Raw genomic sequence first — 26,091 nt, forward strand, 5'->3', positions numbered from 1 at the left:
CCTGGTCAGATCAGCACTCAATCCCCTGCAGTTTGAAAATGCTGTCATCTACCTGCTGAACAGAGCCTACTCCCAATTGGATAAGCAGGGTAGAACTGTGAGGATCATGTTTTTTGATTTCTCAAGTGCCCTCAGTACCATTCAGCCCTCACTGATGGGGACTTTGTCAAACTGTGCAAGCTGAATCAACATCAGTAAGACAAAGCAGCTCAACATCAGTAAGACAAAGTTGATGGTGATGGACTTTAGGAAGCCTGCATTAGTCCCTATTACTATTGATGGTGAGGATATGGATGTGGTGAGGACCTACAATTGTGCACCTGGGTGTTCATCTGGATGACAGACTTGAGTGGAAAACCAACACAGAGGCTGTGTACAATAAGGGCCAGAGTCGCCTCCACTTCCTGAAGAGACTGAGGTCCTTTGGAGTATGCAGGCCTCTCCTTCACCTGTTCTACCAGTCTGTTGTCACCAGTATAATCTTCTATGTGGTGTGCTGGGGCAATGACATCAACATGGACTAGAATGGCTGGCTCTGTTATAGGATTCAGACTAGACTCTCTGGAGGCATTGGTAGAATAAAGGGCTTTATGGTAAATCCTGGCAATTCTGGACAATCTTTCTCACCCTCTGCATGCCACCTTGGCTGAGCAGAGAAGCACATTCAATAATAGACTAAGACAAATGTGCTGCTCCAAAGAGTGCTATATGAGGTCATTCTTACCCTCAGCCATTAGGCTCTATAATGAGTCAACCTATAGCCTGGGAAGTGATGGTCCCCTCCTGTTAGACTATTTGAGGTAACTTATTTTTTATTCTTTTTCACTTCTCTTCTAATATTTGTATATTTGTGCACTTGTAATGCTACTGTGACACTGTAATTGCCTTTGGGATCAATGAAGTATCAATCTATCTATTAATTTTTCAATCACAAAATTATTTTAATGATACTTATTTCTTTCTGCTCAGATTATCTTTCAAGGGAACTTGTAGTTATAGATCACTCAATACTGGGCATGCAGTATAAAGGATTTATCTTTACCTCCAGTTACAAATGACAGTGTGAATTAAACATAGTTTCCACTGATGGGATTTGTCTACTAGGTGCCATTTTGTTGCTTGTCACGTGCACTGATTTGTGAACATTAACAGAACAAAATAACATTTCTATTTTTGTGAAATTTATCCCAAGTTTAAGCATAGCAGATGGGTCAAGAATCATGATTGCCATTCCTTCCAGATAGTCCTGTGATTTCTCTGGGTTTATTCCTAGGCATAGCAGAAAGCAGTGCTGGAGAATGGAGCAAAATCTTGGAAAACTTCATTGCTTGGATAAGGGGGACACTGCTGGGATGAGATCTCAGCAGTTGTGATGTGATGCATGTGATGCCAACGTGTAGGTGTGCTAATTTTCTAGGGCAATTGGAATTTAGCATTCAAGCCGTCACTGGTAAAACAAAGGAGCAGTTCCTGTCTATATATCAGAAGTTGGTTGCTGTCCTATCAAGAGAGGCCAGTCAACTTAAGTCTGTATTCCTTTGAGTTTCAAAGAATGAGAGGTGACCTTAATTAAACATATAAGATCACAAGCGGCTTGAAGGGCAATGTTTTCACTACTGGGAGAGTCTTAAATAATGGGACATTGCTAAAGATACAAAAAACAGAGGAGCACAGATTTTTTTTCTTACAGAGGGAAGTAAGTTTCTGGAATTCTCATCCTCTGAGGTGGTGGAGGCCACATCAATAGATATTTTTAACAGTGAAATGGATAAATATTTGGACAATGGATGAATTGAGGGTTATAGGAATTGGCATCAAAGAGGAATTTAATCTGATTGATTGACTTGAGGGGCCTGGTAGTTTACTCCTATTCTCACTTTTTTGTGTCCTTCTTGATATCCTGAAGGCCCATTCATTTAAACAAAAGTACCATTGCCTTCGCCTGATGGATAGGTTTTGCTTCCTAAATATACTTGTGTACAATGGAACTTAGCTAAAAATATATTTTTTTTCTTCAATGACACTTAACAGGAAATAAAGACTAATTAAACCAAGGAAAAAGAGTCAAAAAGTGGACATTAACAAACTAAAATTCCATCACTATGCTTTAAAATAGCAAGTTTGACAAGCAGAAATGTCAAATCTGTAGCCATTGGTATAACAGGGATAAGAATTTAATTGTTATGATTGTAGATCATAAAGATCTTATTTTCTTCTGAAAATGGATGTAGATTTTACAACTATTCCATTTCTAGTATATATCACCAAATTAACAATAATACTTTCTAACAATAATCGAGGTCATGCAAATTTTTGTTTAATTTTACCAATTTACCTGAAACTCAGAAATAGTGATAGTCCAGGCTTGGGCATTCTTGTTAGCTGGAATAAATTCTACACCATTAAGCGCACTAGTTCCTACCAACTGACAGTGGAAGGAGTACTCCTGTGGTGCTGAGATGCTGGACACATTAAACCTTCCAACATCTACTTCATCTTGCACAATTTCAATAAAATCTAAGGTGAACCAGTGCCGGGCAGATCCAGTGTAGAAAGTGTTCCTCATGAGAAGCCTTTGAAGGAAAGCAAAATCAGTAAATCGTGTTTGCAAAAGGTTTCTTGGTAAATTATTATAAGCTCAAAGCAAGTCATGTTGATTAACTTCACAACAAAAATAAGTGACGATTAATTCAGACTCAGAATTGATGGATGATAATCTCTTGGAATATTTAATAAACAAAGGTAAACCAACTCTTTAGGGTGAAAGGTGGTGGTCAGAGAGCACAGGTTTAATGTGATTGTATGCAACACAAGGGGGCCACGCAGCTTACTAAGTCTCTTCCAGCTTTATTGAAGAGCAGTCCAGTTTATTGAACTAAAAGAACATCTATGACATTTTGGCCACACACACAAAATGCTGGAGGAACTCAGCAGACCAGACAGCATCTATGGAAAAGAGTACAGTCAACATTTTGGGTCAAGACCTTTCATCGGAATTGGAGAGAAAAAGGTGAGGAGTCAGAGTAAGAAGGTTGGGGGGGGGTGGGGGAAGAAGAAACACAAGGTGATAGGGGTGAAACAAAGGGCTGGGAAGTTGATTGGTGAAAGAGATATAGGGCTGGAGAAGGCTTTCCAGCTTTTTATTTCACCCCTCTTCCTCTCCTGTTTCACCTATCACCTTTTTCTTCCCCTCCCCCCACCTTCTTACTCTGACTCCTCATTTTTTTTTTCAGGGTTCAATTCCACCGCTGCCTGTAAAGAGTTTGTATGTTCACCTCATGTCCACGTGGGTTTTCTCCAAGTACACCAATTTCCTCCTACATTCCAAAGATGTATGGGTTAGGAGATTAATCGGTCACACCTGTGTAATTGGGTTGTGTGGGCCTGTTCGTCAGGAAGGGACTGGTACCATATGCATCTCTAAATAAACAATGACTTACCTGATTTCTAGTGTCTTAATATTAATTTTTAAACTTTGTTGGAGTGAATACTTGAGTGATAACCTAATGAAAAGAATATAAAAGATGTGAATAAAGCATATTTATTAAAACAAGTGTAGAACAGAATTTAACATATTGGGCAGAATAGTAAAATAGTTACATTATTGTTCAAATAATCACTCTATACTGGCCTGAAGAAACACACCCAAATATCACATGATAATTCGAGAATTTGAACACACTTCATTAAATAGAACTAGAATTAAGAGCGGATTTTGTTAAAATAAACATTCTAGTTGACTGATGTTCTTTTGGGAAAAGAAATCCAGCATCTGCCCTTTGACTTAATAAGTGGATAAACTATCCACTTGTTAAAAAAAAACTGCATACATTGGACTATCAGAATACCTGAGAACACAAGCAGCAGCAGCTGAATCGACTCTGCCATTCAGTTAGATTACTGCTTATCTGATCCTGACCTTTGGCCTCCTGACTGCTTCCCAAAACCCTGGAGACCACAGATCTGTCTATCTTGGCCTTGAATTAATTCAACACACAATTGAAGAATTTATAAGATTCTGGACCCTAAGAAATAAAATTTCTTCTCAACTCTATTTTAAATGGGTGAACATTTATTCTTTTTAATTATTCTTTTACAGGTACTGGATGCCATTAACAGGGATTACATTGCCTTTGAGGAAACATAGAAACATAGAAACATAGAAAATAGGTGCAGGAGTAGGCCATTTGGCCCTTCGAGCCTGCACCGCCATTTATTATGATCATGGCTGATCATCCAACTCAGAACCCAGCCTTCCCTCCATACCCCCTGACCCCTGTAGCCACAAGGGCCATATCTAACTTCCTTTTAAACATAGCTAATGAACTGGCCTCAACAGTTTGCTGTGGCAGAGAATTCCACAGATTCACCACTCTCTGTGTGAAGTAGTTTTTCCTAACCTCGGTCCTAAAAGGCTTCCCCTCTATCCTCAAACTGTGACCCCTCGTTCTAGACCTCCCCAACATCGGGAACAATCTTCCTGCATCTAGCCTGTCCAATCCCTTTAGGATCTTATACGTTTCAATCAGATCCCCCCTCAATCTTCTAAATTCCAACGAGTACAAGCCCAGTTCATCCAGTCTTTCTTCATATGAAAGACCTGCCATCCCAGGAATCAATCTGGTGAACCTTCTTTGTACTCCCTCTATGGCAAAGATGTCTTTCCTCAGATTAGGGGACCAAAACTGCACACAATACTCCAGGTGTGGTCTCACCAAGGCCTTGTACAACTGCAGTAGTACCTCCCTGCTCCTGTACTCGAATCCTCTCGCTATAAATGCCAGCATACCGTTCGCCTTTTTCACCGCCTGCTGTACCTGCATGCCCACTTTCAATGACTGGTGTATAATGACACCCAGGTCTCGTTGCACCTCCCCTTTTCCTAATCGGCCACCATTCAGATAATAATCTGTTTTCCTATTTTTGCCACCAAAGTGGATAACTTCACATTTATCCACATTAAATTGCATCTGCCATGAGTTTGCCCACTCACCCAACCTATCCAAGTCACCCTGCATCCTCTTAGCATCCTCCTCACTGCTAACACTGCCACCCAGCTTCGTGTCATCCGCAAACTTGGAGATGCTGCATTTAATTCCCTCATCCAAGTCATTAATATATATTGTAAACAACTGGGGTCCCAGCACTGAGCCTTGCGGTACCCCACTAGTCACCGCCTGCCATTCTGAAAAGGTCCCGTTTATTCCCACTCTTTGCTTCCTGTCTGCTAACCAATTCTCCACCCACACCAATACCTTACCCCCAATACCGTGTGCTTTAAGTTTGCACACTAATCTCCTATGTGGGACCTTGTCAAAAGCCTTTTGAAAATCCAAATATACCACATCCACTGGTTCTCCCCTATCCACTCTACTAGTTACATCCTCAAAAAATTCTATGAGATTCGTCAGACATGATTTTCCTTTCACAAATCCATGCTGACTTTGTCCGATCATTTCACCGCTTTCCAAATGTGCTGTTATCACATCCTTGATAACTGACTCCAGCAGTTTCCCCACCACCGACGTTAGGCTAACCGGCCTATAATTCCCCGGTTTCTCTCTCCCTCCTTTTTTAAAAAGTGGGGTTACATTAGCCACCCTCCAATCCTCAGGAACTAGTCCAGAATCTAACGAGTTTTGAAAAATTATCACTAATGCATCCACTATTTCTTGGGCCACTTCCTTAAGCACTCTGGGATGCAGACCATCTGGCCCTGGGGATTTATCTGCCTTCAATCCCTTCAATTTACCTAACACCACTTCCCTACTAACATGTATTTCGCTCAGTTCCTCCATCTCACTGGACCCTCTGTCCCTTACTATTTCTGGAAGATTATTTATGTCCTCCTTAGTGAAGACAGAACCAAAGTAATTATTCAATTGGTCTGCCATGTCCTTGCTCCCCATAATCAATTCACCTGTTTCTGTTTGCAGGGGACCTACATTTGTCTTTATCAGTCTTTTCCTTTTTACATATCTATAAAAGCTTTTACAGTCCGTTTTTATGTTCTCTGCCAGTTTTCTCTCATAATCTTTTTTCCCCTTCCTAATTAAGCCCTTTGTCCTCCTCTGCTGAACTCTGAATTTCTCCCAGTCCTCAGGTGAGCCACTTTCTCTGGCTAATTTGTATGCTACTTCTTTGGAATTGATGCTATCCCTAATTTCTCTTGTCAGCCACGGGTGCACTACCTTCCTTGATTTATTCTTTTGCCAAACTGGGATGAACAATTGTTGTAGTTCATCCATGCAACCTTTAAATGCCTGCCATTGCATATCCACCGTCAATCCTTGAAGTGTCATTTGCCAGTCTATCTTAGCTAATTCATGTCTCATACCTTCAAAGTTACCCCTCTTTAAGTTCAGAACCTTTGTTTCTGAATTAACTACGTCACTCTCCATGTTAATGAAGAATTCCACCATATTATGGTCACTCTTACCCAAGGGGCCTCTCACGACAAGATCGCTAATTAACCCTTCCTCATTGCTCAAAACCCAGTCCAGAATAGCCTGCTCTCTAGTCGGTTCCTCGACATGTTGGTTCAAAAAACCATCCCGCATACATTCCAAGAAATCCTCTTCCTCAGCACCTTTACCAATTTGGTTCACCCAGTCTACATGTAGATTGAAGTCACCCATTATAACTGCTGTTCCTTTATTGCACACATTTCTAATTTCCTGTTTAATACCATCTCCGACCTCACTACTACTGTTAGGTGGCCTGTACACAACTCCCACCAGCGTCTTCTGCCCCTTAGTGTTACGCAGCTCTACCCATATCGATTCCACATCTTCCCGGCTTATGTCCTTCCTTTCTATTGCGTTAATCTCTTTTTTAACCAGCAACGCCACCCCACCTCCCCTTCCTTCGTGTCTATCCCTCCTGAATATTGAATATCCCTGAACGTTGAGCTCCCATCCCTGGTCACCCTGGAGCCATGTCTCTGTGATCCCAACTATATCATAATCATTAATAACAATCTGCACTTTCAATTCATCCACCTTATTACGAATGCTCCTTGCATTGACACATAAAGCCTTCAGGCACTCTTTTACAACTCTCTTAGCCCTTTTTAATGCTTGCCCTGGATTTGTCGGCCTGCCACTTTTACTTTTCCCCTTTGTACTTTTTGCTTCTACGCTCACTTTACACCCCTCTGTCTCTCTGCACTGGTTCCCATCCCTCTGTTGTGAACTAACCTCCTCACACCTAGCCGCTTTAATTTGAGGAGGTGGTGTTGAGCTGCCTTCTTGAACCATCACAGTTATTATGGAAGAATTCCGATTATGCTGTTAGAAAAAGAATTTGAGGATTTAGACCATATGACTATCAAGGACCAATGAGATATTTCCAAATGAAGACTTTCAAATGGTAGTTTTCATATATGCCCGCTGTGCTCATCCTCTTCAGCAGTATAATTTCAGATTTTAATGGTAATGTTGGAGTAGCTTGGGTGAGTCTGCAATGAATTTTGAAGCTGGTACACAATACTGCCACACTGCAGCAGTGGTGGAAGCAATTACTGTTTTGGGTCTCCAATCAGATACCAATCAAATGAGCTGCATGGTACAAAGCTTCGAGAGAGTTGTGCTGAACTCATTCAGACAAGCAGAAAGCATTTCATCAGACTTGTGTAGACAGTAGAAACACCTTAAGGTGTTTGGAGATGAGTAACTTGCCACAGGATACCTAATCTCTAATTTGCTCTGTTATCCATGGGATTTTCACTACTTTGACCATTTCAGTATCTGGTCATAGCGACCCCCAGGATTTTGATGATGGGAGACTGAGCAAGATAAATTCCTTTCAATCACCTAGATTATTTACAGGAAACATCATCTCATAATCTTCAATGCTTCTTTAATATTACTTTCAATAAACACTAACAATTATAGGCCCATCCCATTCAGGATTATTGAACTGAAGGGCCTGTGTTAGAGCCTAAACTTGCCAATAAAGATTACTTTGGTCATGCAATAGAAAGCACCATACCTTAGAAAAGGTATGCCATTTCGGCTTTTAAGATGGCGTGCATAGGTTCTGAATAATAGGGCTCTAAAGTTTAAATTATGAGGACTTTTAATACAAACTAAGGCTTCATTCCGTAGAACTCAGAAAATAAGAAAGCAATTTAATCAAATTTTTCAAAGGAAACATAGATTTAAAAAAAACAAATATACTACCTGGTGGTGTAACTTTTGAAACTAAATCTAAGCTTTTTAAGAGTGTTCAGGTAACAAAGTAAGAAAGATTAGAAATCTCTGTGTCAACTATTAATTTTAGATCTCTAATTTTTTTTTCAACCAAAAGAATATTGCATCAATTTTTTAACAGAAAATTGGGTTATATATCATTTACCATTTCCATGAGGTGTAGAACAGGTTTAAAGAATTAAGTGGCTCATAGTTTCTCCTATCTTCCTACTGGAATAGCAGCATGCATTTAATCACATTTAGCTTGGCAAGAAAGCAGACAATGCAATTTGTTCCTCATTTATCCATTGATTCTGAGATCAGGTTAGGCAGTATCTTTTGTTTTCTCAATTCCTTGTGTCTGCTTTGTAGTTGCTTCTCATTGCAAGGTGGTGTTCATTCCAAAACCATCATCTCACCCATACAACACACAAAATGTTGCAGGAACTCATCAGGCCCGACAGCATCAATGGAAAAAAGTAAACAGTCGATGCCTGGCCTGCTGAGCTCCTCCAGCATTTTGTGTATGTTGCTTTGGATTTCCAGCACCTGCAGACCTTCCTGTGTTTGTGATCTCACGCATACAGTGTGAAATCAGACTCCCAAACATAACCATTGAGTATTTCACTATTCAATCATTGACCACTAAAATTGCTCCTACCACCCATTGATTAAAAGTCTGTTAAACAATGCCAGTGCCTGATATTTTGCGCATCTGAAGTAACTACCTCTTGAGGCTCCATCACACAACATACCGCTTTTGTGCACAATATAATCAATTTTCCAAAAAGACTCTATTATTCATAGCATAAGGTATTCAGTTTAACACAGACTGCTAAATTTTTTCTGAATACTCCAAGAAAATGGATGTACGAAATGGATCCCAATACAAGCTCTTCATGAGGGATCCTGCCTGATCATATTCTGATCTCTAAATTCAGAGTTTGGTACTATTTACCGGTTGATTCATTTGAGTTCTTTCTCCTTCCTACAGGTCTCATCAGAGCTACCAACTCCATACAACTTTGTACCACAACACCGACCTCAACAATCACCTTTAAATGTCGACCTTGAAGCCCCCAACAATCTCAACCTAAACCAGCACTCCCCAACACCTGAAGTTCAGGATCAACCATCACACATTGAATCTCCTCACCCCACAACTGTCCATCCGATTGTTATCCATTCTGCTAATCACTCTCCAGCCTGTAAAGCTCACCTGTGGTCTACAAGCTACGTGCTGACTTCCACTCAATCCTTATGAACTGTTCCCTTGTGTATGATGTATACAATGTAGAGCGCATATATTAGCCCAGCACATAATGCCAGCTTAATATGTCCATTACAGCACAGAAAGTTTAGGGCTCCAGTACATATCTTTCACATTAAGGTAGAAGGTGAACCTGTTGCTCATCTCCCCCACAGGTTTCAGAAATGCACCATCCATGTCTAGATAAATAATCACTACACCTCATCTAATAGTTATCATCACCATTTGATAACATAGCCCCTATGATTAATTTAGAGAAACTAAGCTTTGGCCTTCTCTTAAGATCACAACAGAAACATCTCACTTACAGAACAACCACTAAACATTGAGAATTTTCTATAGGAGAAAAATATGAATCAACGAACCTACAATTTTACAATGACCCTGGTTAGAGAGTTTAGAGTTGAAAAGGTATGGCATCTAAACCATATATAACCTATATCACTTCTTTTAAAGAAAACTATTTAGCCTAAGAGAGCTGATTTAGCTTTAGTATTGCAATTTCCTCCACTTACGTGGCATTGGTGGTTGAACACATAGAATTACTGGTGTTCACTGAATGGGAAATAAAGGTTTCATTGGTGAGCTCAATTAATGTTCCATTGACCTTTAGCTGCAGACTGGTAGCATAAAAGAGAATGCAGGTGTCTGTGCCATTTGTCACATTCAGTGGTGGGTATGAAACAGAACTATCTGTATCCATGGCTTTCAATCGCCGTCCAGTGTGAATCATTCTCTCAGTATGGCTGCTAATAACCTGAAAGATTGAAAGGAGGATGTTAGACAAAGCAGCTAAAGACAAGCACAATTTGTTAATGCAACCGATGACTCATTCATTGATATTCCAAAATTGTGCAAGTAATTCTAAAATAAAGTAAACCCTACATGGTCCATGTGCTTGATTCAGAAAAAATAATAAAACATCATTTTATTGTAATTACCTTAATGTGGCCAATTTAAGACAGTCTTACAGCAATACAAGGCATTTTATTTTGATCCCAGTTATGCTGTTAAGCATTCAGTGTAAATGCTTCACTACCAGGAGGAACAAATGAGGTTAATATCTGTTGTGCATTAGTGTCTGCTTTGGGGATGGAGGTGGCACTATTTTCCCTGTGGCAAATTTAAATCAGTTGATGGCCTTGCAACTGCAGCTAAGACAGTACATGACAGTTACACAGAAATTTAAGGGAGGTAACTCAGTCTTGCAGTTGCTGGCATCAAGAAGACATCTACATCATCTGTGCCAGCCCCTAACAATGGCATGGCCATGGATTTAAGTGGCAATATTTTTAACATATCTTGATTTTCAAGAGGCCTTAATAAGCTTATTCAATAAGGGTGAGCCGTATTCTGGATAACAAGTTCACCATAAGATCAAGAACAGGGATTGGAAATGGTTCCTCAGTCTGAGTAATTCCAACAGATATATGCAGTGACCAATATTCTTCATTGCTTTGCTTACATGAATATTTGGTTTCTGGTGTTGAAAAGTAAGATTTACAAACTTGCAAATGATACCAGAGCAGCAGGATATAGTTAAAACAGAAGGAAGACCACAACCAAGGAAATATCCTTAGTTGATGATCTGAGACTTCATCCCTGCAATGAAGAACATATACAGTGCACAGTGCCTATAAAAAATATTGACCCCCTGCCCCCGGAAGTTTTCATGTTTTATTGTTTTATAACATTGAGTCACAATGGATTTAATTTGGCTTTTTTAATACTGATCAATACTGAAAAAACTCGTTCATGTCAAAGTGAAAATAGATTTCTACTGTTACGAGAATACACATAAAATTAAGATGTTTGCTGGCCTGGGCTAGCATCAGTGGCATCAGCAGTTGGTCTGCCACCTGCCCTCAGGGGAAGGAGAGATAAGGAACAATGGAGCAGCGTCTGGAGATGTGTAATGAAGGGATGTGGGAGGGAGAGCTGTCTGGAGCGGCTCCCCCCTTTGAACCCTGAACTGTTTGAAGTGATGGACAGGCGATGCCCCAGCAGGGGGATAAAAAGGGACAGGTTCGCTAAGGCGACACACACGCCACCCGAGGTAACGAGACCCTGGAAGCGGTGCGCCTCTCACGAGTGGTGAGAAGTACCGGACAACGCCCAGGGTGGAAAGGTACGATCAGCGGGAACCCGGTGTGTGTCCGCCCTTGCCTGGGTGCCGGGTTCACTGCAGAGGATCGACCGCATCTGGAGGAGGGGTCACAGTCGGTGACCTCAGGTGACATCACCAAGGACCCGCCCAAATGCTGTTTGTGAGCCATCCCGCTGGTCTGTGAGTGAAGCAGTGTTCTGAATGATCAGTTGTTCCTATTCTATCTCTGTCTCTCTTCCCCCACCTTGTCCATCGCCATGGCAACGATTACTGCGAACTGAACTACAAACTGGACTGAACTTTGAGTCATTTTGAAATTGGTCATTTACCCCTAGACAACGATAGAGCTTGATTGATGCTGTTATCTTAATTCTGTGCACATGTGTGGTTATCATTGTTGAATTGTTGCATTTATTATCCTTTCGATTACTGTGTTGCTTGTTTCTTTAATAAAACTTTCTTAGTTCTAGTACTCCAGACTCCAACTGAGTGATCCATTTCTGCTGGTTTGGCAACCCAGTTACGGGGTACGTAACATAAGTGGGGTTCTCGTCCGCGATTTTGAACGCTAAATTTGGGACGGAGTAAATTGATTGGGTTAAAATTCCCGAAAGAAAGAAAAGACAAACAGCAGAAATGGAGGTTGAGGAATTTATAAAGGCGCCGACCTTGGAGGCATTAGAGGATGCCAGGAAATCGGAATTGATAGCTGTGGCAAAACGGGTGAATCTTGCTAAGGTGAAGTCGACAATGAGGAGAGAGGAGATACACAGAGCTATTGTAGAGCACTATGTATCTAAAGGTGTGTTTCCCCAAGGTGAGCTGGGGGAGGTGTCTATTGAAAAACCTGCTGGAGACGCGGTACAGGTACAGCTTGAAAAACTGAGACTCGAGCACGAGTTCCGGGTACGGCAGTTAGAACACGAAGAGAAGCAGTTAGAAAGGCAGAAGAAAGAGAGAGAGTTAGAAAGGCAGGAGAAAGAGAGAGAGTTAGAAAGGCAGGAGAAAGAGAGAGAGTTAGAAAGGCGGGAGAAAGAGAGAGAGTTAGAAAGGCGGGAGAGAGAGAAAGAGGTAGAAAGGCAAGAGAGAGAGAAAGACAGTTGGAGAGAGAAGAGAGAGAGAGGGACAGACAGTTGGAGAGAGAGGAGAAACAGAGGGAAAGGGAATTTGAGCTGGAGAAGTTAAAGATAAGGGCCGAGCAGGGGCTCGTGCCGAACTAAGGTGGAGGGTTCCGGGCGACCCAGGAGGTTAGGCTGGTTCCCCCATTTGACGATACCGATGTGGATCGGTACTTTCTCCACTTCGAAAAAGTAGCTATAAGTCAGGACTGGCCGAGGGATAAGTGGGTTGTTTTACTTCAGAGTGTACTGAAAGGGAAGGCCCAACAAGCTTACTCCGCCTTATCCCCGGAAGATGCCCAGAAGTATGAGGTGGTGAAGGAGGCCATCCTCAGGATTTATGAGTTGGTCCCGGAGGCATACCGGCAGAGGTTTCGGAATGCGAGGAAGCGGTGGGACCGCACGTATTTGGAGTTTGCTCGCGAGATGCAAACATATTGTGAGCGTTGGTGCGCCTCGAAAGGGGTAGAGGGGGATTATGACAGACTGCTGCAGCTGATTCTGATTGAGCAGTTTAAAGGTTGTGTCCCTGAGGGTATGAGACCCTACCTCGATGAGAAAGAGGCAGCCACGTTAGCCGCAACTGCTAAGTTAGCGGATGAGTATGCGTTGACGCATAAAATGAAGGTTGCCCCGAGTAAAGGCTACCAGAAGGGTAGTCAGGACGGCGGGGAGAGTCCGCCGGAAAAGTCAGAAAGTAAGCCGGGGACTAGTGAAAAGGATAAGGTAGACCGGGAGCAGTCTGGTCGGAAGTCTCCTGGGGTCGTCTGTTATAATTGTGGGAAAGTCGGACACTTTGCGTCCAGGTGCTTTGCCCCAAGGAAGGAGACGGGGAAAGGAAAAGCGGAAATTTTGAATGGCTGTATTGAGCTGTTAAGCGAACCGCTAGGGAAGGACAGGTCTGAAAAAGTCCAGGAAGGGCGCGAGAGGTTTATCTCGGCCGGACTGGTGTCAGTGAAAAAGAGGTTAAAACCAGTTCCAGTGCGGATCTGGAGAGACACGGGAGCGTGTCAGTCACTAATACTGAAGAGTGTATTAGAGTTTAGCTCAGAGACCCAGACTGGGGAGGTAGAGGTCAAAGGTGTTGGGGAAGGGACAGAGTCAGTCCCTTTGCACCAGATACATTTACAGAGCAACCTGGTCTCTGGACTAGTCACGATCGGGGTGAGGTCCGAATTACCGATGAAAGACGTGGAAGTCTTGCTCGGTAATGACATCGCCGGAGGAATCGTGTTCCCAGTCGTGAGATTGACGGGTCAGCCTGCCAGCATGGAGGCCCCGCCCGCGATGGTGAATTTGGCTGAAACATTTCTGCCAACCTTGTATGAGACAGGGTGTAGTGAGATAAGAGGTAGTGAGGGAGCTGGGACGGACGTAGCAGTAGCCAGGAAAGAATTTGTGCAGACGCAGGAGCGAGACGAGGGGCTGATGGTTTTGGCAGAGACCGCTCTCTCTGACACAGCCTTGACAAGCTATTGTGCGGACGAGGAAGTGCTAAGGAAGAAAGGGAAATCAAGTACAGCATCCGCAGATGAGGAGTGGGGGGTGGTGCAAAAGAGTTATGGGGATGAGGTTTTTAACATGGCCCACGAGGTACCCCCCGGTGGACATTTTGCGGTGCTGGAGGAAACAGTTGGTGGAATCATGAAAGAGAGTTACCGGCTGCCCAGGGGGAAAAATGTTATTGATCATGACCGACGCGAACTGAGACGGTCACCGGCTTTTGATATGCTAACAAACCTAGTCGGTGTTAGCGTGGAAATCAATGAAGCTAGGGGCCCCTTGATAAGAGAAAAAAAAACATTTTGAAAAGATTAGGATGGGATCGGTCAGATGGGAGAAGGCTATTGTTTTGGCCAGGTCTACTGATAAGGTCTCTCCCTTAATCCCCGAAGGAGTAATTAAACGACTCGCACCCATGTGTTTGATTGTCCCGAGGAAATGCAAAGAACTGGGACGTTGGGTTATGTCTGTTACAATAGGGCAGCCAAGCAAACAACACCCATATTTTTTGAGTAATTCAGTGACTAAAGGGCTGATGAACACAGAGGTGTGTATTGGCAATTTAATACGGCTGTCTGAAGCCAGCTTGATAGTGAACCTTGGAAAAAAATGAATTCGGCCACGCGAATGTCACTTACCTGGGAATTGTGGTGACACAGGGGCAGCTGGCAGTGATGCAAGCTACAGTGCAGGCTATCGCTGACCTCCCAACCCCGACAGACAAGAGGGCCCTCAGAAGGCTTTTGGAGATGGTGGGGTACTGCAGGAAGTTTTGCAATAACTCTGCGGTCAATACCCGTCCCCCTCCTACTAAGCCCTTGCGAGGGAAAATTGAGTCGGAATGGGACGACCCTTGTTGTTGTGGTCCGGGACAAAACCAAATGAGAGGTTACATTGGTCGCAATTCATCAGTGTTTTTGGCCACTATGAAGTTTGCTGAGTTGGAGCCTGGTCTAAGGGATTATTAATAACACGTGTAAAAGGAACAGAAAATGTGATGACTGTCTGTCAAGGTGTTGACAGCTTCAAATTCTCTGTATTAGCTAAATAACTGTTAAAGATGTATATTGTGTATGTATCAGATAATGTAGTCATGTTTGTAATTTTTACCTCCCGGTAAAAATCCTTAAAGGGGGGAAGTGTTACGAGAATACACATAAAATTAAGATGTTTGCTGGCCTGGGCTAGCATCAGTGGCATCAGCAGTTGGTCTGCCACCTGCCCTCAGGGGAAGGAGAGATAAGGAACAATGGAGCAGCGTCTGGAGATGTGTAATGAAGGGATGTGGGAGGGAGAGCTGTCTGGAGCGGCTCCCCCCTTTGAACCCTGAACTGTTTGAAGTGATGGACAGGCGATACCCCAGCAGGGGGATAAAAAGGGACAGGTTCGCTAAGACAGACACACACGCCACCCGAGGTAACGAGACCCTGGAAGCGGTGCGCCTCTCACGAGTGGTGAGAAGTACCGGACAACGCCCAGGGTGGAAAGGTACGATCAGCGGGAACCCGGTGTGTGTCCGCCCTTGCCTGGGTGCCGGGTTCACTGCAGAGGATCGACCGCATCTGGAGGAGGGGTCACAGTCGGTGACCTCAGGTGACATCACCAAGGACCCGCCCAAATGCTGTTTGTGAGCCATCCCGCTGGTCTGTGAGTGAAGCAGTGTTCTGAATGATCAGTTGTTCCTATTCTATCTCTGTCTCTCTTCCCCCACCTTGTCCATCGCCATGGCAACGATTACTGCGAACTGAACTACAAACTGGACTGAACTTTGAGTCATTTTGAAATTGGTCATTTACCCCTAGACAACGATAGAGCTTGATTGATGCTGTTATCTTAATTCTGTGCACATGTGTGGTTATCATTGTTGAATTGTTGCATTTATTATCCTTTCGATTACTGTGTTGCTTGTTTCTTTAATAAAACTTTCTTAGTTCTAGTACTCCAGACTCCAACTGAGTGATCCATTTCTGCTGGTTTGGCGACCCAGTTACGGGGTACGTAACACTACAAATTGATCTAAATTAATTACAAATATAACAGACAAAATAATTGATTGCATAAGTATTCACCTCCCGATAATATGACATACCAAATCATCACTGGTGCAGCCAATTGGTTTTAGAAGTCACATAATTAGTCAAATGGAGATCTGTTTTTAGAGACCTGTGTGCAGTCAAGGTGTTTCTCTTGATTGTAGTGAAAATACACCTGTATCTGAAAGGTCCAACTGCTAGTGAGTCAATATCCTGGCAAAAAACTACACCATGAAGACAAAAGAACACTCCAATCAACTCTGCGAAAAGTTTACTGAAAAGCACTAGTCAAGAGAAGGATACAATAAAATTTCCAAGTCACAGAGTATCCCTTGCAGTACAGTTAAGTCAGTCATGAAGAAATGGAAAGAATATGGAACAGCTGTAAATCTGACTAGAACAGGCCGTCCTCAAAAACTGAGTGACCGTGAAGGAAGGGGACTAGTGACGGAGGCCACCAAGAGACCTATGACAACTCTGGAGGAGTTACAAGCTTCAGTGGCTAAGATGGACAACTCAGCAGACAACTGTTACCCAGGTGCTTCACAAGTCACAGCTTTATGGGAGAGCGGCAAATAGAAAGTCACTGTTGAAAAAAACTCACATGAAATCTTGGCTAGAGTTTGCCAGAAGGCATGTGGGAGATTCTGAAGTCAGCTGGAAGAAAGTTCTATGATATGATGAAACCAAAATTGAGCTTTCTGGCATCAGACTAAACGCTATGTTTGGCATAAACTAAACACCACACATCATCAAAAACACACCATGAAACATGATGGTGGCTGCATCATGCTGTGGGGATGCTTCACTGCAGCAGGCCCTGGAAGGCTTGTGAAGGTAGGGAGTAAAATGAATGCAACAAAATATAGGGCCTTTGACAAGGTGCCACACATGAGGCTGCTTAACAAGTTAAGAGCCCATGGAATTACGGGAAAGTTACATACGTGGATAGAGCGTTGGCTGATTGGCAGGAAACAGAGATTGGGAATAAAGGGATCCTATTCTGGTTGGCTGCCGGTTACCAATGGTGTTCCACAGGGGTCCGTGTTGGGGCCGCTCCTTTTTACATTGTACATCAACGATTTGGATTATGGAATAGATGGCTTTGCGACTAAGTTCGCTGATGATACAAAGATAGGTGGAGGGGCCGGTAGTGCTGAGGGAACAGAGAGTCTGCAGAGAGAATTGGATAGATTAGGAGAATGGGCAAAGAAGTGACAAATGAAATACAATGTTGGAAAGTGTATAGTTATGCACTTTGGCATAAGAAATAAACGGGCAGACTATTATTTAACTGGGGAGAGAATTCAAAGTTCTGAGAAGCAATGGGACTTGGGAGTCCTCGTGCAGGATACCCCTAAGGTTAACCTCCAGGTTGAGTCGGTGGTGAAGAAGGCGAATGCAATGTTGACATTCATTTCTAGAGGAATAGAGTATCGGAGCAGGGATGTGATGTTGAGGCTCTATATGACACTGATAAGACCTCACTTGGAGTACTGTGGGCAGTTTTGGTCTCCTTATTTAAGAAAGGATGTGCTGACATTGGAGAGGGTTCAGAGAAGATTCACTAGAATGATTCCAGGAGTGAGAGGGTTAACATATGAGGAACGTTTGTCCACTCTTGGACTGTATTCCTTGGAGTTTAGAAGAATGAGGGGGGACCTCATAGAAACATTCCGAATGGTGAAAGGCATGGACAGAGTGGATGTGGTAAAATTGTTTCTCATGGTAGGGGAGTCTAGTACGAGAGGGCATGACTTAAGGATTGAAAGGCGCCCATTCAGAACAGAGATGCGAAGGAATTTTTTTAGCCAGAGGGTGGTGAATCTATGGAACTTGTTGCCACAGGCAGCAGTGGAGGCCAAGTCACTGGGTGTATTTAAGGCAGAGATTGATAGGTATCTGAGTAGCCAGGGCATCAAAGGTTATGGTGAGAAGGCAGGGGAGTGAGACTAACTGGGAGAATGGATCAGCTCATGATAAAATGGCGGAGCAGACTTGATGGGCCGAATGGCTGACTTCTGCTCCTTTGTCTTATGGTCTTATGGAAATCCTGGAGGAAAACCTGATTAAGTCTGAAAGAGAACTGCATCTTCAGAGAAGATTTGTTTTCCCCTTACAACAGGTCTTTTGCCTTCACATTATCCAGGGACCAAAAAGCCCTTCCACATGAAACCCTTATATTTCTTCTAGTCTAGCGCACTGTGCACAGCGTTCACTGGAGAAACAAAATGCAAATTAAGTGATTGCTTTGTTGAGCACCTATATTTAGTCTGCATGGGTGACTCTGAGCTTTCTGCTACCTGCCATTTTTAACTTTCCATCCAACTCTGGCCTATTATTGGCCCCTAGCCTTCTACACTTTTAATGGAGCCCACATATACTTGAGGAATATCACCACATCATCTGCCTGGGAGTGCTGCTATTTCCATACTCTACAACTTTAAGTAACTTCCTTTCCCTATTTGTATCATATCCGGCCAGTACTGCAGCAGGTCTTCCATTTGTAATGAGTCCTGGTGAAGGTCTCCGTCCAAAACGTCGACTGTACACTTTTCCATAAATGTCTCCTGCCCTGCTGAGATCCTCCAGCATTTTGTGTGTGTTGCTTGGATTTCCAGCATCTGCAGATTTTCTTTTGTTTGTGATTGGTCTCCATCTGAAATACTGGCTCAGTGGTTCTCTCTCCAATGGCACTACTTGTCCTTCTGGGAATTTCCTGCTCCTCTGCATTTCACAACTTTCATTATCCTTTGTTTATCTTCCCATTATTGCTAACCTCCTTATTTGAGCTCTCACACTTATGTCTCCCATGACACCTTATCCCCATGGTAACCCTCACTTCAGCTTTTCAAAGATAGTTCCTTTGTCTTATCCACCCCTTCCTCACCCTCACTGCTATAGAAACCTATTTTTTCTCTATTCTCCACTTCTGTCAAAATGACAATAACCAGAAACATCAAATCCAATTCCCATTACTGCCTTACCAGCTGTGTTTCTAACATGTTATGTTTTAAATTCATTTATGTTAATTTGTCTGCCAGTTTTAATGTTTGATTAAGATAAATGACCAACTTCAAATTCCCTCTGTAATAAGAAATCCTGTCTGCATTAAATCCTGTCAAAATATTTTAACATATTCATTCTCATCTTTAGTTCATAAGAAACACAACTGATGTAACAGCAGAATTACTAACTGCAGTCAAAATACTTTACAAGAAAGTGTTACTTCAGCCAATGGTTAACCTAGGTTTAAATAACATTAACCAAGGGTTTAGTTGCTTGATACAGAACAAAAACAGATGTTAGGAACTTAGCCAAGAAGAGTTGCCAGACTCTGAAACTACTAGATTTTCGAATTCAGTAGCAGGAATTAGAATGTGATGGTGAACAGGAAATGGCCACTAACAGTGCAAACCGATTTCAGAGAACTGTAAAAGCCTGTTATATAATCATAAAAATGCTTCATCGAGACAACTGAAAAATGTAATGACTCTACGAAGATTTGGGATTGCTACAAAGCAGATCTACAATATTAAGAGGGTGCTGTTAAATGAAACTGATGGACTGATGAACAGTGGGTGGGCTTCAATGTAGATAAATGCAAAATAATACAAAGTAAGGAAGTAAATTTTAAATGTATTCAGAATGAACAGACTACTACCATCAAGCCCTTTGAGTCAGAACTGGTCATTTACTGGCATTTTTCAGTCATTGTAAAGTTATTATTTAGCAAGGCCATGTGCACATCTTCAAAGGCATTAATTGAAAGTCAAACTGTACTGTCCTATATAGCTCATTGACAAGAACAAACTTTTAGATTATTATATGCCAATTGTACACCCCATCATTAAAAGATCCTTAACATATTGGACACTTCATATAGCAATGGCAAGTGTATTTATAATTTGTAGGCTTTGAAGAAAAGCTCATAATATTGTAGTGTTTGTCCTTTAGAACAAATTTTGCGAGCCACATTGTCCCAGCTTCTTAAAATACCAACATGCTTGAATAACATCATTTTTAACAGGTAACTTAATAGGCTGGAAAAGCTTAAAGAAACAAAAACAACATTAACAATTTTAAAAGCCAATTGGTAAAAATAAAATGGGGTACCAATGGAGTGGGAAGAATAATTAACGTCAATCACTTTTAATTAGAAAATTTCCAACATTTATTGTACTTTGTTATTCAAAAATTATAAAACATTAATTTCTGTTGCAAGGATAAAATGGAAATTTAACAGCTGGTGCCACATAGATAAATTCCTTTATCAATTGGATGAACGTTTTGTGCAAACCTTAGTAACAGTTGCAAGTTCCACCAAGGGTGACATAATACTGTGTAGAACAGTGCTACTTTACTGGATGAGTGTTTCTAGTAATTTCTGTTTAGATTTTTTGCATATTCTTTTTCGTTGTCTCTGGCAGAAAGATCTGTTTTACCATGTCAACTCTTGATAGTTTCAATTTCTTTTCTTGTCTTTGATGAGGTGATGACAAAAGCTCACTTCCACAACCACATCGCTTTCCTTCACAATATCTCAGATTGAAACTCATTCCACTTGGATTTAAACTGAAATACCACTCATCACATTTCAGATTCATTTACAGGTATATTTGAACTATCAAAAATATTTTTCAAACCACCCTGTAATCCATGCAGAGTTTCATGTCCCACCATATGCATACTCCTACCTTCTTATTGACTCCCTCTGTTTAAGGGCTGTCCTATTTCGCAGAGCTACTTCATCTTTCATCACATTAGATATTTGAATAAAAACTTCCTTCCCCTTTTTCAGACTTCAAACATTGCAGGTTTCAGCAGCTCTTCAATTCAAATTACACTCTTCACAAGCTTCCTCCTCTTTACTTGCCTCCAGCGTTATCTGTCCTCAAATTTCCATCCTTTGTTGTATTTTTCATTATTGCTCTCAATCCTCCCTTCTCTGATCCTAGCCTAAACAATTAGTGTTCAAAACAGACCTCAGTCAGTCAGTGAGTGGGTGCCGTCCCGAATCTGGGGTTGGTGGCTACGCAGCTCCATCTTCTTCGATCTTGCACGCTTTTTCTGGCCTCAGCATAACTCAACCCAGTCCATTGCCTCAGATTATCATACCAAGTGGTTCACTGCCTTCCTCTTTCCCTCTTTCCTCCTATCATCCCTTCCAATAACAATTTCTGCAAGCCACTACCTCTTAACAAGTGCCCTAAACAGACCTAAACGGCAAATTAAAGAAATGTGTAAAGCTAATGGTGATAGGACAACTGACCATTTAGAAATAAGTGATACCTTCAGAGAATTTTATTCTAAACTTTATAGTTCTGACCCTCCTAAAGATAATACTGTAATCAATATTTTTTAGACCAATTAAACATTCCTACACTTTCTGTTGATAACCGAAAACAGTTGGATCAACCTATTTCTTATGAGGAAATTATCGAGGATGCACGTTCATTGCACTTGGGGAAGGCTCTAGTCCTGATGGATTTTCTGGAGAATTTTATAAGCCTTTTTCCTCACTGCTTATACCCCTTTTTGGATTCCTTTTAAGTTGGGTAGGTTGCCACAATCTTTTTATGGAGCTTCTATTTTGCTTATCCTTAAAAAGAATAACAGCCCAACTGAATGCTCTTCATATAGACCAATTTCCTTACTTAATGTTGATACTAAAATCCTATCCAAAGTTCTGGCTCGTAGGATTGAAAATATTTTACCATCTATCATTTCTGATGATCAGACTGGATTTATTAAAAATCGATACTCCCCTTTCAATATTCGTCGTTTATTAGACACCGAGAAGACTTTCAATCGGGTTGAATGGAATTATTTATTTAAAACATTAGAAAAATTTAATTTGGGGCCTGATTTCATTCAATGGATTAAATTACTTTATTTATCTCCCTCTGCTCGGGTTCTTACTAATTTTCAAAGTTCGAAACCATTTAAACTTCAACATGGAACCAGACAAGGCTGTTCGTTGAGCCCTTTGCTCTTTGATCTGGCCTTAGAAGCCTTAGCCATTGCTTTCTGAGAATCTAGAGATATCACTGGTATTTTTAGGAGAGGTACTACCCACAATGTTTTGCTCTATGCTGATGACCTATTGCTTTCTATCTCTAATGTCGAAACTTCGTTATCTCCTGTGCTTACTTTACTCTCCTGTTTCAGCCAGTTTTCAGGATATAAACTGAATTTTCATAAGAGTGAACTTTTTCCTTTGAATAATTTGGTATTGTGACGAGAATACACATAAAATTAAGATGTTTGCTGGCCTGGGTTAGCATCAGTGACATCAGCAAGTGGTCTGCCACCTGCCCTCAGGGGAAGGAGAGATAAGGAACAATGGAGCAGCGTCTGGAGATGTGTAATGAAGGGACGGGAGAGAGAGCTGTCTGGAGCGGCTCCCCCTTTGAACCCTGAACTGTTTGAAGTGGTGGACAGGCGATGCCCCAGCAGGGGGATAAAAAGGGACAGGTTCGCTAAGGCAGGACACACGCCACCCGAGGTAACGAGACCCTGGAAGCGGTACGCCTCTCACGAGTCGGTGGGAAGTATCAGACAACGGCCAGGGTGGAAAGGTACGATCAGTGGGAACCCGGTGTGTGTCCGCCCTTGCTTGGGTGCCGGGTTCACTGCAGGGGATCGACCGCATCTGGAGGACGGGTCACAGTCGGTGACCTCAGGTGACATCACCAAGGACCTGCCCAAAAGCTGCTTGTGAGCCATATCGCCGGTCTGTGAGTGAAGCCGTGTCTGAATGATCAGTTGTTCCTGTTCTCTCCCTCTCTCCCCAACGTTGTCCATCGCCATGGCAACGATTACTGCGAACTGAACTACTAAACTGGACAGAACTTAGAGTCACTTTGAAATTTGGTCATTTACCCCTAGACAACGATAGAGCTTGATTGATGCTGTTATCTTAATTCTGTGCACATATGTGTTTATCATCGCTGAACTGTTGCATTTATTATCCTTTCGATTACTGTGTTGCTCGTTTCTTTAATAAAACTTTCTTAGTTCTAGTACTCCAGACTCCAACTGAGTGATCCATTTCTGCTGGTTTGGCAACCCAGTTACGGGGTACGTAACAGTATCAATTAATACTAATCTTCCATTTAAAATTGTAAGAAATCAATTTGCCTATTTGGGTGTAACAATTACTAAGAATTATAAACACCTATTTAAAGAAAATTTTCTTACCCTACTGAATTATGTAAAAAGGGCACTATCAAACTGGTCACCCCCTTCATTATCGTTGATTGGCTGAATTAATTCTATTAAAATGAATATCTTACCTAAATGTTTATATTCTTTTTTCAGGCCTTGCCTGCTTTTATTCCTAAATCCTTTTTTGATTCTCTTGATTCTATTCTATCTTCTTATATATGGAAAAGCAAACATTCTCGACTAAATAAAGTGCATCTGCAAATGCAAAAAGCTAAAAAGAATGGAGGTCTTGCTTTACCAAATACTAGGTTTTATTACTGGGCAGTCAATATACGAAATTTTACTTTTTGGTCATATTATATTAACCATGAGGACTGTCTGGTATGGGTTTCTTTAGAAGCTAACTGTTAATAAATTTTCTATCATTTCTCTTCTTGGATCCTCACTTCCTTTATCTTTAAGTAAATTAACTGACAATTTGGTAGTTAAACATACTCTGAGGATCTGGGTACAATTTAGAAAATAGATTTTCTCTTTCAAGTCCCATTTTTTCTAAATTTTTTTTAACCTTCTAAGACCGATCTAGTTTTTAAAGAATGGGATAGATTGGGTATTAAATGCTTCTAGGATTTGTTTGTTGGAGGAAGTCTCTTTTTGTTTGTGCAATTGTCAGCTAAATATAGCTTGCCAAAAACCCACTTTTTTCGTTATCTACAAATTAGAGACTTTCTGCGAAATCAATTATATACATTTCCTGAAAGTCCCGATAAGAACTTATTAGATGTAATTTCTAATTTGACACCTTTTCATAATGGTTCAATATCCAATATTTATGGCATGTTGCTGGGAATGAGAAATGCTCCTTTAGACAAAATTAAAAATCTCTGGGAACAAGATTTACAGACTTCTATTTCTGAGGAAACTTGGAATGAAATTTTTAAATTGGTTAACACTTCATTGTTATGTGCCCGTCACTCCCTCCTACAACTTAAAGTGATCCATAGGCCCCACATGACAAAGGATAAGTTATCTCATTTTTATTCAGATATATCTCCCTATTGTGATAGATATAATAATGGAGAAGCTTCACTAATTCATATGCTTTGGACATGACCGAGTCTTGAAAAATATTGGAAGGAAGTATTTCAAACTTTCTCTGTACTTTTCAAAGTAAATTTTAAGCCTAACCCTTTGACTGCCTTATTCAGTATTGTTGGTGAAAAAGATATTATTTTCAAGATATCTGATTTGCACATTTTGTCTTTTATTTCTCTTACAGCTAGGAGGACACTCTTGCTTAAATGGAAGGATGACGTTCCACCTACTCATGCTCAATGGTTACGTCATGTTATGTCATGTTTAAATTTAGAAAAGATCTGTTGTTCAATTTCTGAATCTAGCCAAGACTTTCAAACATTGTGTGGATTATTTTTGAACTATTTTCAAAACCTTTGATTTGTTGTTAAGTACAGATGTTGGCTAATAACATATTTCACTATATGATAAAGATTTTTTTCCCTTTTTTCTTTCTTTACCAAACAGCTTCGATCTTGGTAGTGGGTTTAGATTCTTTTTTTGTATAATAAAATTATCACATTTCAATATTACAATTTAATTTAATTTACATGAATATAGGGTAATGAGATTGCAAGTGTGACTCAAATATAATGTATTTAGTATTATTTTTTTACTTATAATATGTACTTCTTGTACTCTGTATTCTTCTATGTAGAAATTAATAAAAATATTGAAAAAGAAAACAGACCTTAGTTTCATCCCACTACTTCATTGCCTTAATGAATTCTAAGATATGATACTGACCTTTTCTTCACCTTTGTCTTCATCTCTATTTCTTTGGCCTTGAATCCTCACCCCACATTGTGGAACTTATATCTAGTCACTGCTAATTACCGGAGGATATTGATTGTCTCAATTTTTCCACTACCCTCTTTCACTCAAATCTACTACTCTCTGAACTTGTAGCATTTCACACAGTAAAGACTAACACCAATACTATCATCAGATCTACTGTCAAGAGTGATGCTGTTTGACAAACTGACCTCCAGCTCACAAAATCTAACTATCTCCTCTCAGATACCTTTTCACATCACCCTCTGAACCTTGATCCTCACACTGACCTCACTTTCTCAGGAGATCTTCCCTCTACGGCTGTTAGCCTCACAGTACTCCAATTCCACCATCACACTTTTACCTTCTCCCCAAGCATGATTATCCTGACAGGCTCATTCTTTCACACATTCTCATCCCACAGATCTTATTTCTTCCTACCCTGTATCTATTGTTTCTCTCTCAGTCCAGTCTCTTCACACTTTCATGCATGACACCCCTAATGTACTTTGTTATTTGGCCATTTCCATTTTACAGGCCCCAGTCTGGAACATTCTCACCATAGATGGCCTGAGGAGCTTTAAAAACCTTTAAAAGAAACCAAGATGTGGGTTGTGAGTCTTTGGAATTCTATACCTAAAAGGGTAGTGGAGGCTAAGTAACTATATATTATTCAAGACAAATATTGATAGAGTTCTAGATATTAAGAAGTCAAGGAATATAGGAAAACTACAAGAGAATACTGTTGAAGAAGAAAAGGTAGGCAAGATCTTATTGAATGGCAGAACAAGCATTTGATGAATTTCTGTTGCATCTATTTTTAATGTTGTGGTTATTTTTCCATAAAGAA

The 26,091-nt window shown here is 41.2% G+C and overlaps 1 protein-coding gene across 2 annotated transcripts in view; it reads right to left on the reverse strand.

Annotated features, from left to right (window-relative positions):
* LOC134351670 (V-type proton ATPase subunit S1-like) overlaps positions 1–26,091 on the reverse strand; it is a 68,543-nt gene that overhangs the window by 3,978 nt on the left and 38,474 nt on the right. For both annotated transcript variants that reach the window (XM_063058149.1, XM_063058148.1), the window contains 3 exons: positions 9,978–10,219; positions 3,441–3,503; positions 2,336–2,573 (listed from right to left, as the gene is read on the reverse strand). In XM_063058149.1, coding sequence (XP_062914219.1) covers positions 2,336–2,573; positions 3,441–3,503; positions 9,978–10,219 — 543 coding nt within the window. The remainder of the gene's footprint in view (positions 1–2,335; positions 2,574–3,440; positions 3,504–9,977; positions 10,220–26,091) is intronic.

Source organism: Mobula hypostoma, chromosome 9, assembly GCF_963921235.1.
Source record: "Mobula hypostoma chromosome 9, sMobHyp1.1, whole genome shotgun sequence".
NCBI lineage: Eukaryota > Metazoa > Chordata > Chondrichthyes > Myliobatiformes > Myliobatidae > Mobula > Mobula hypostoma.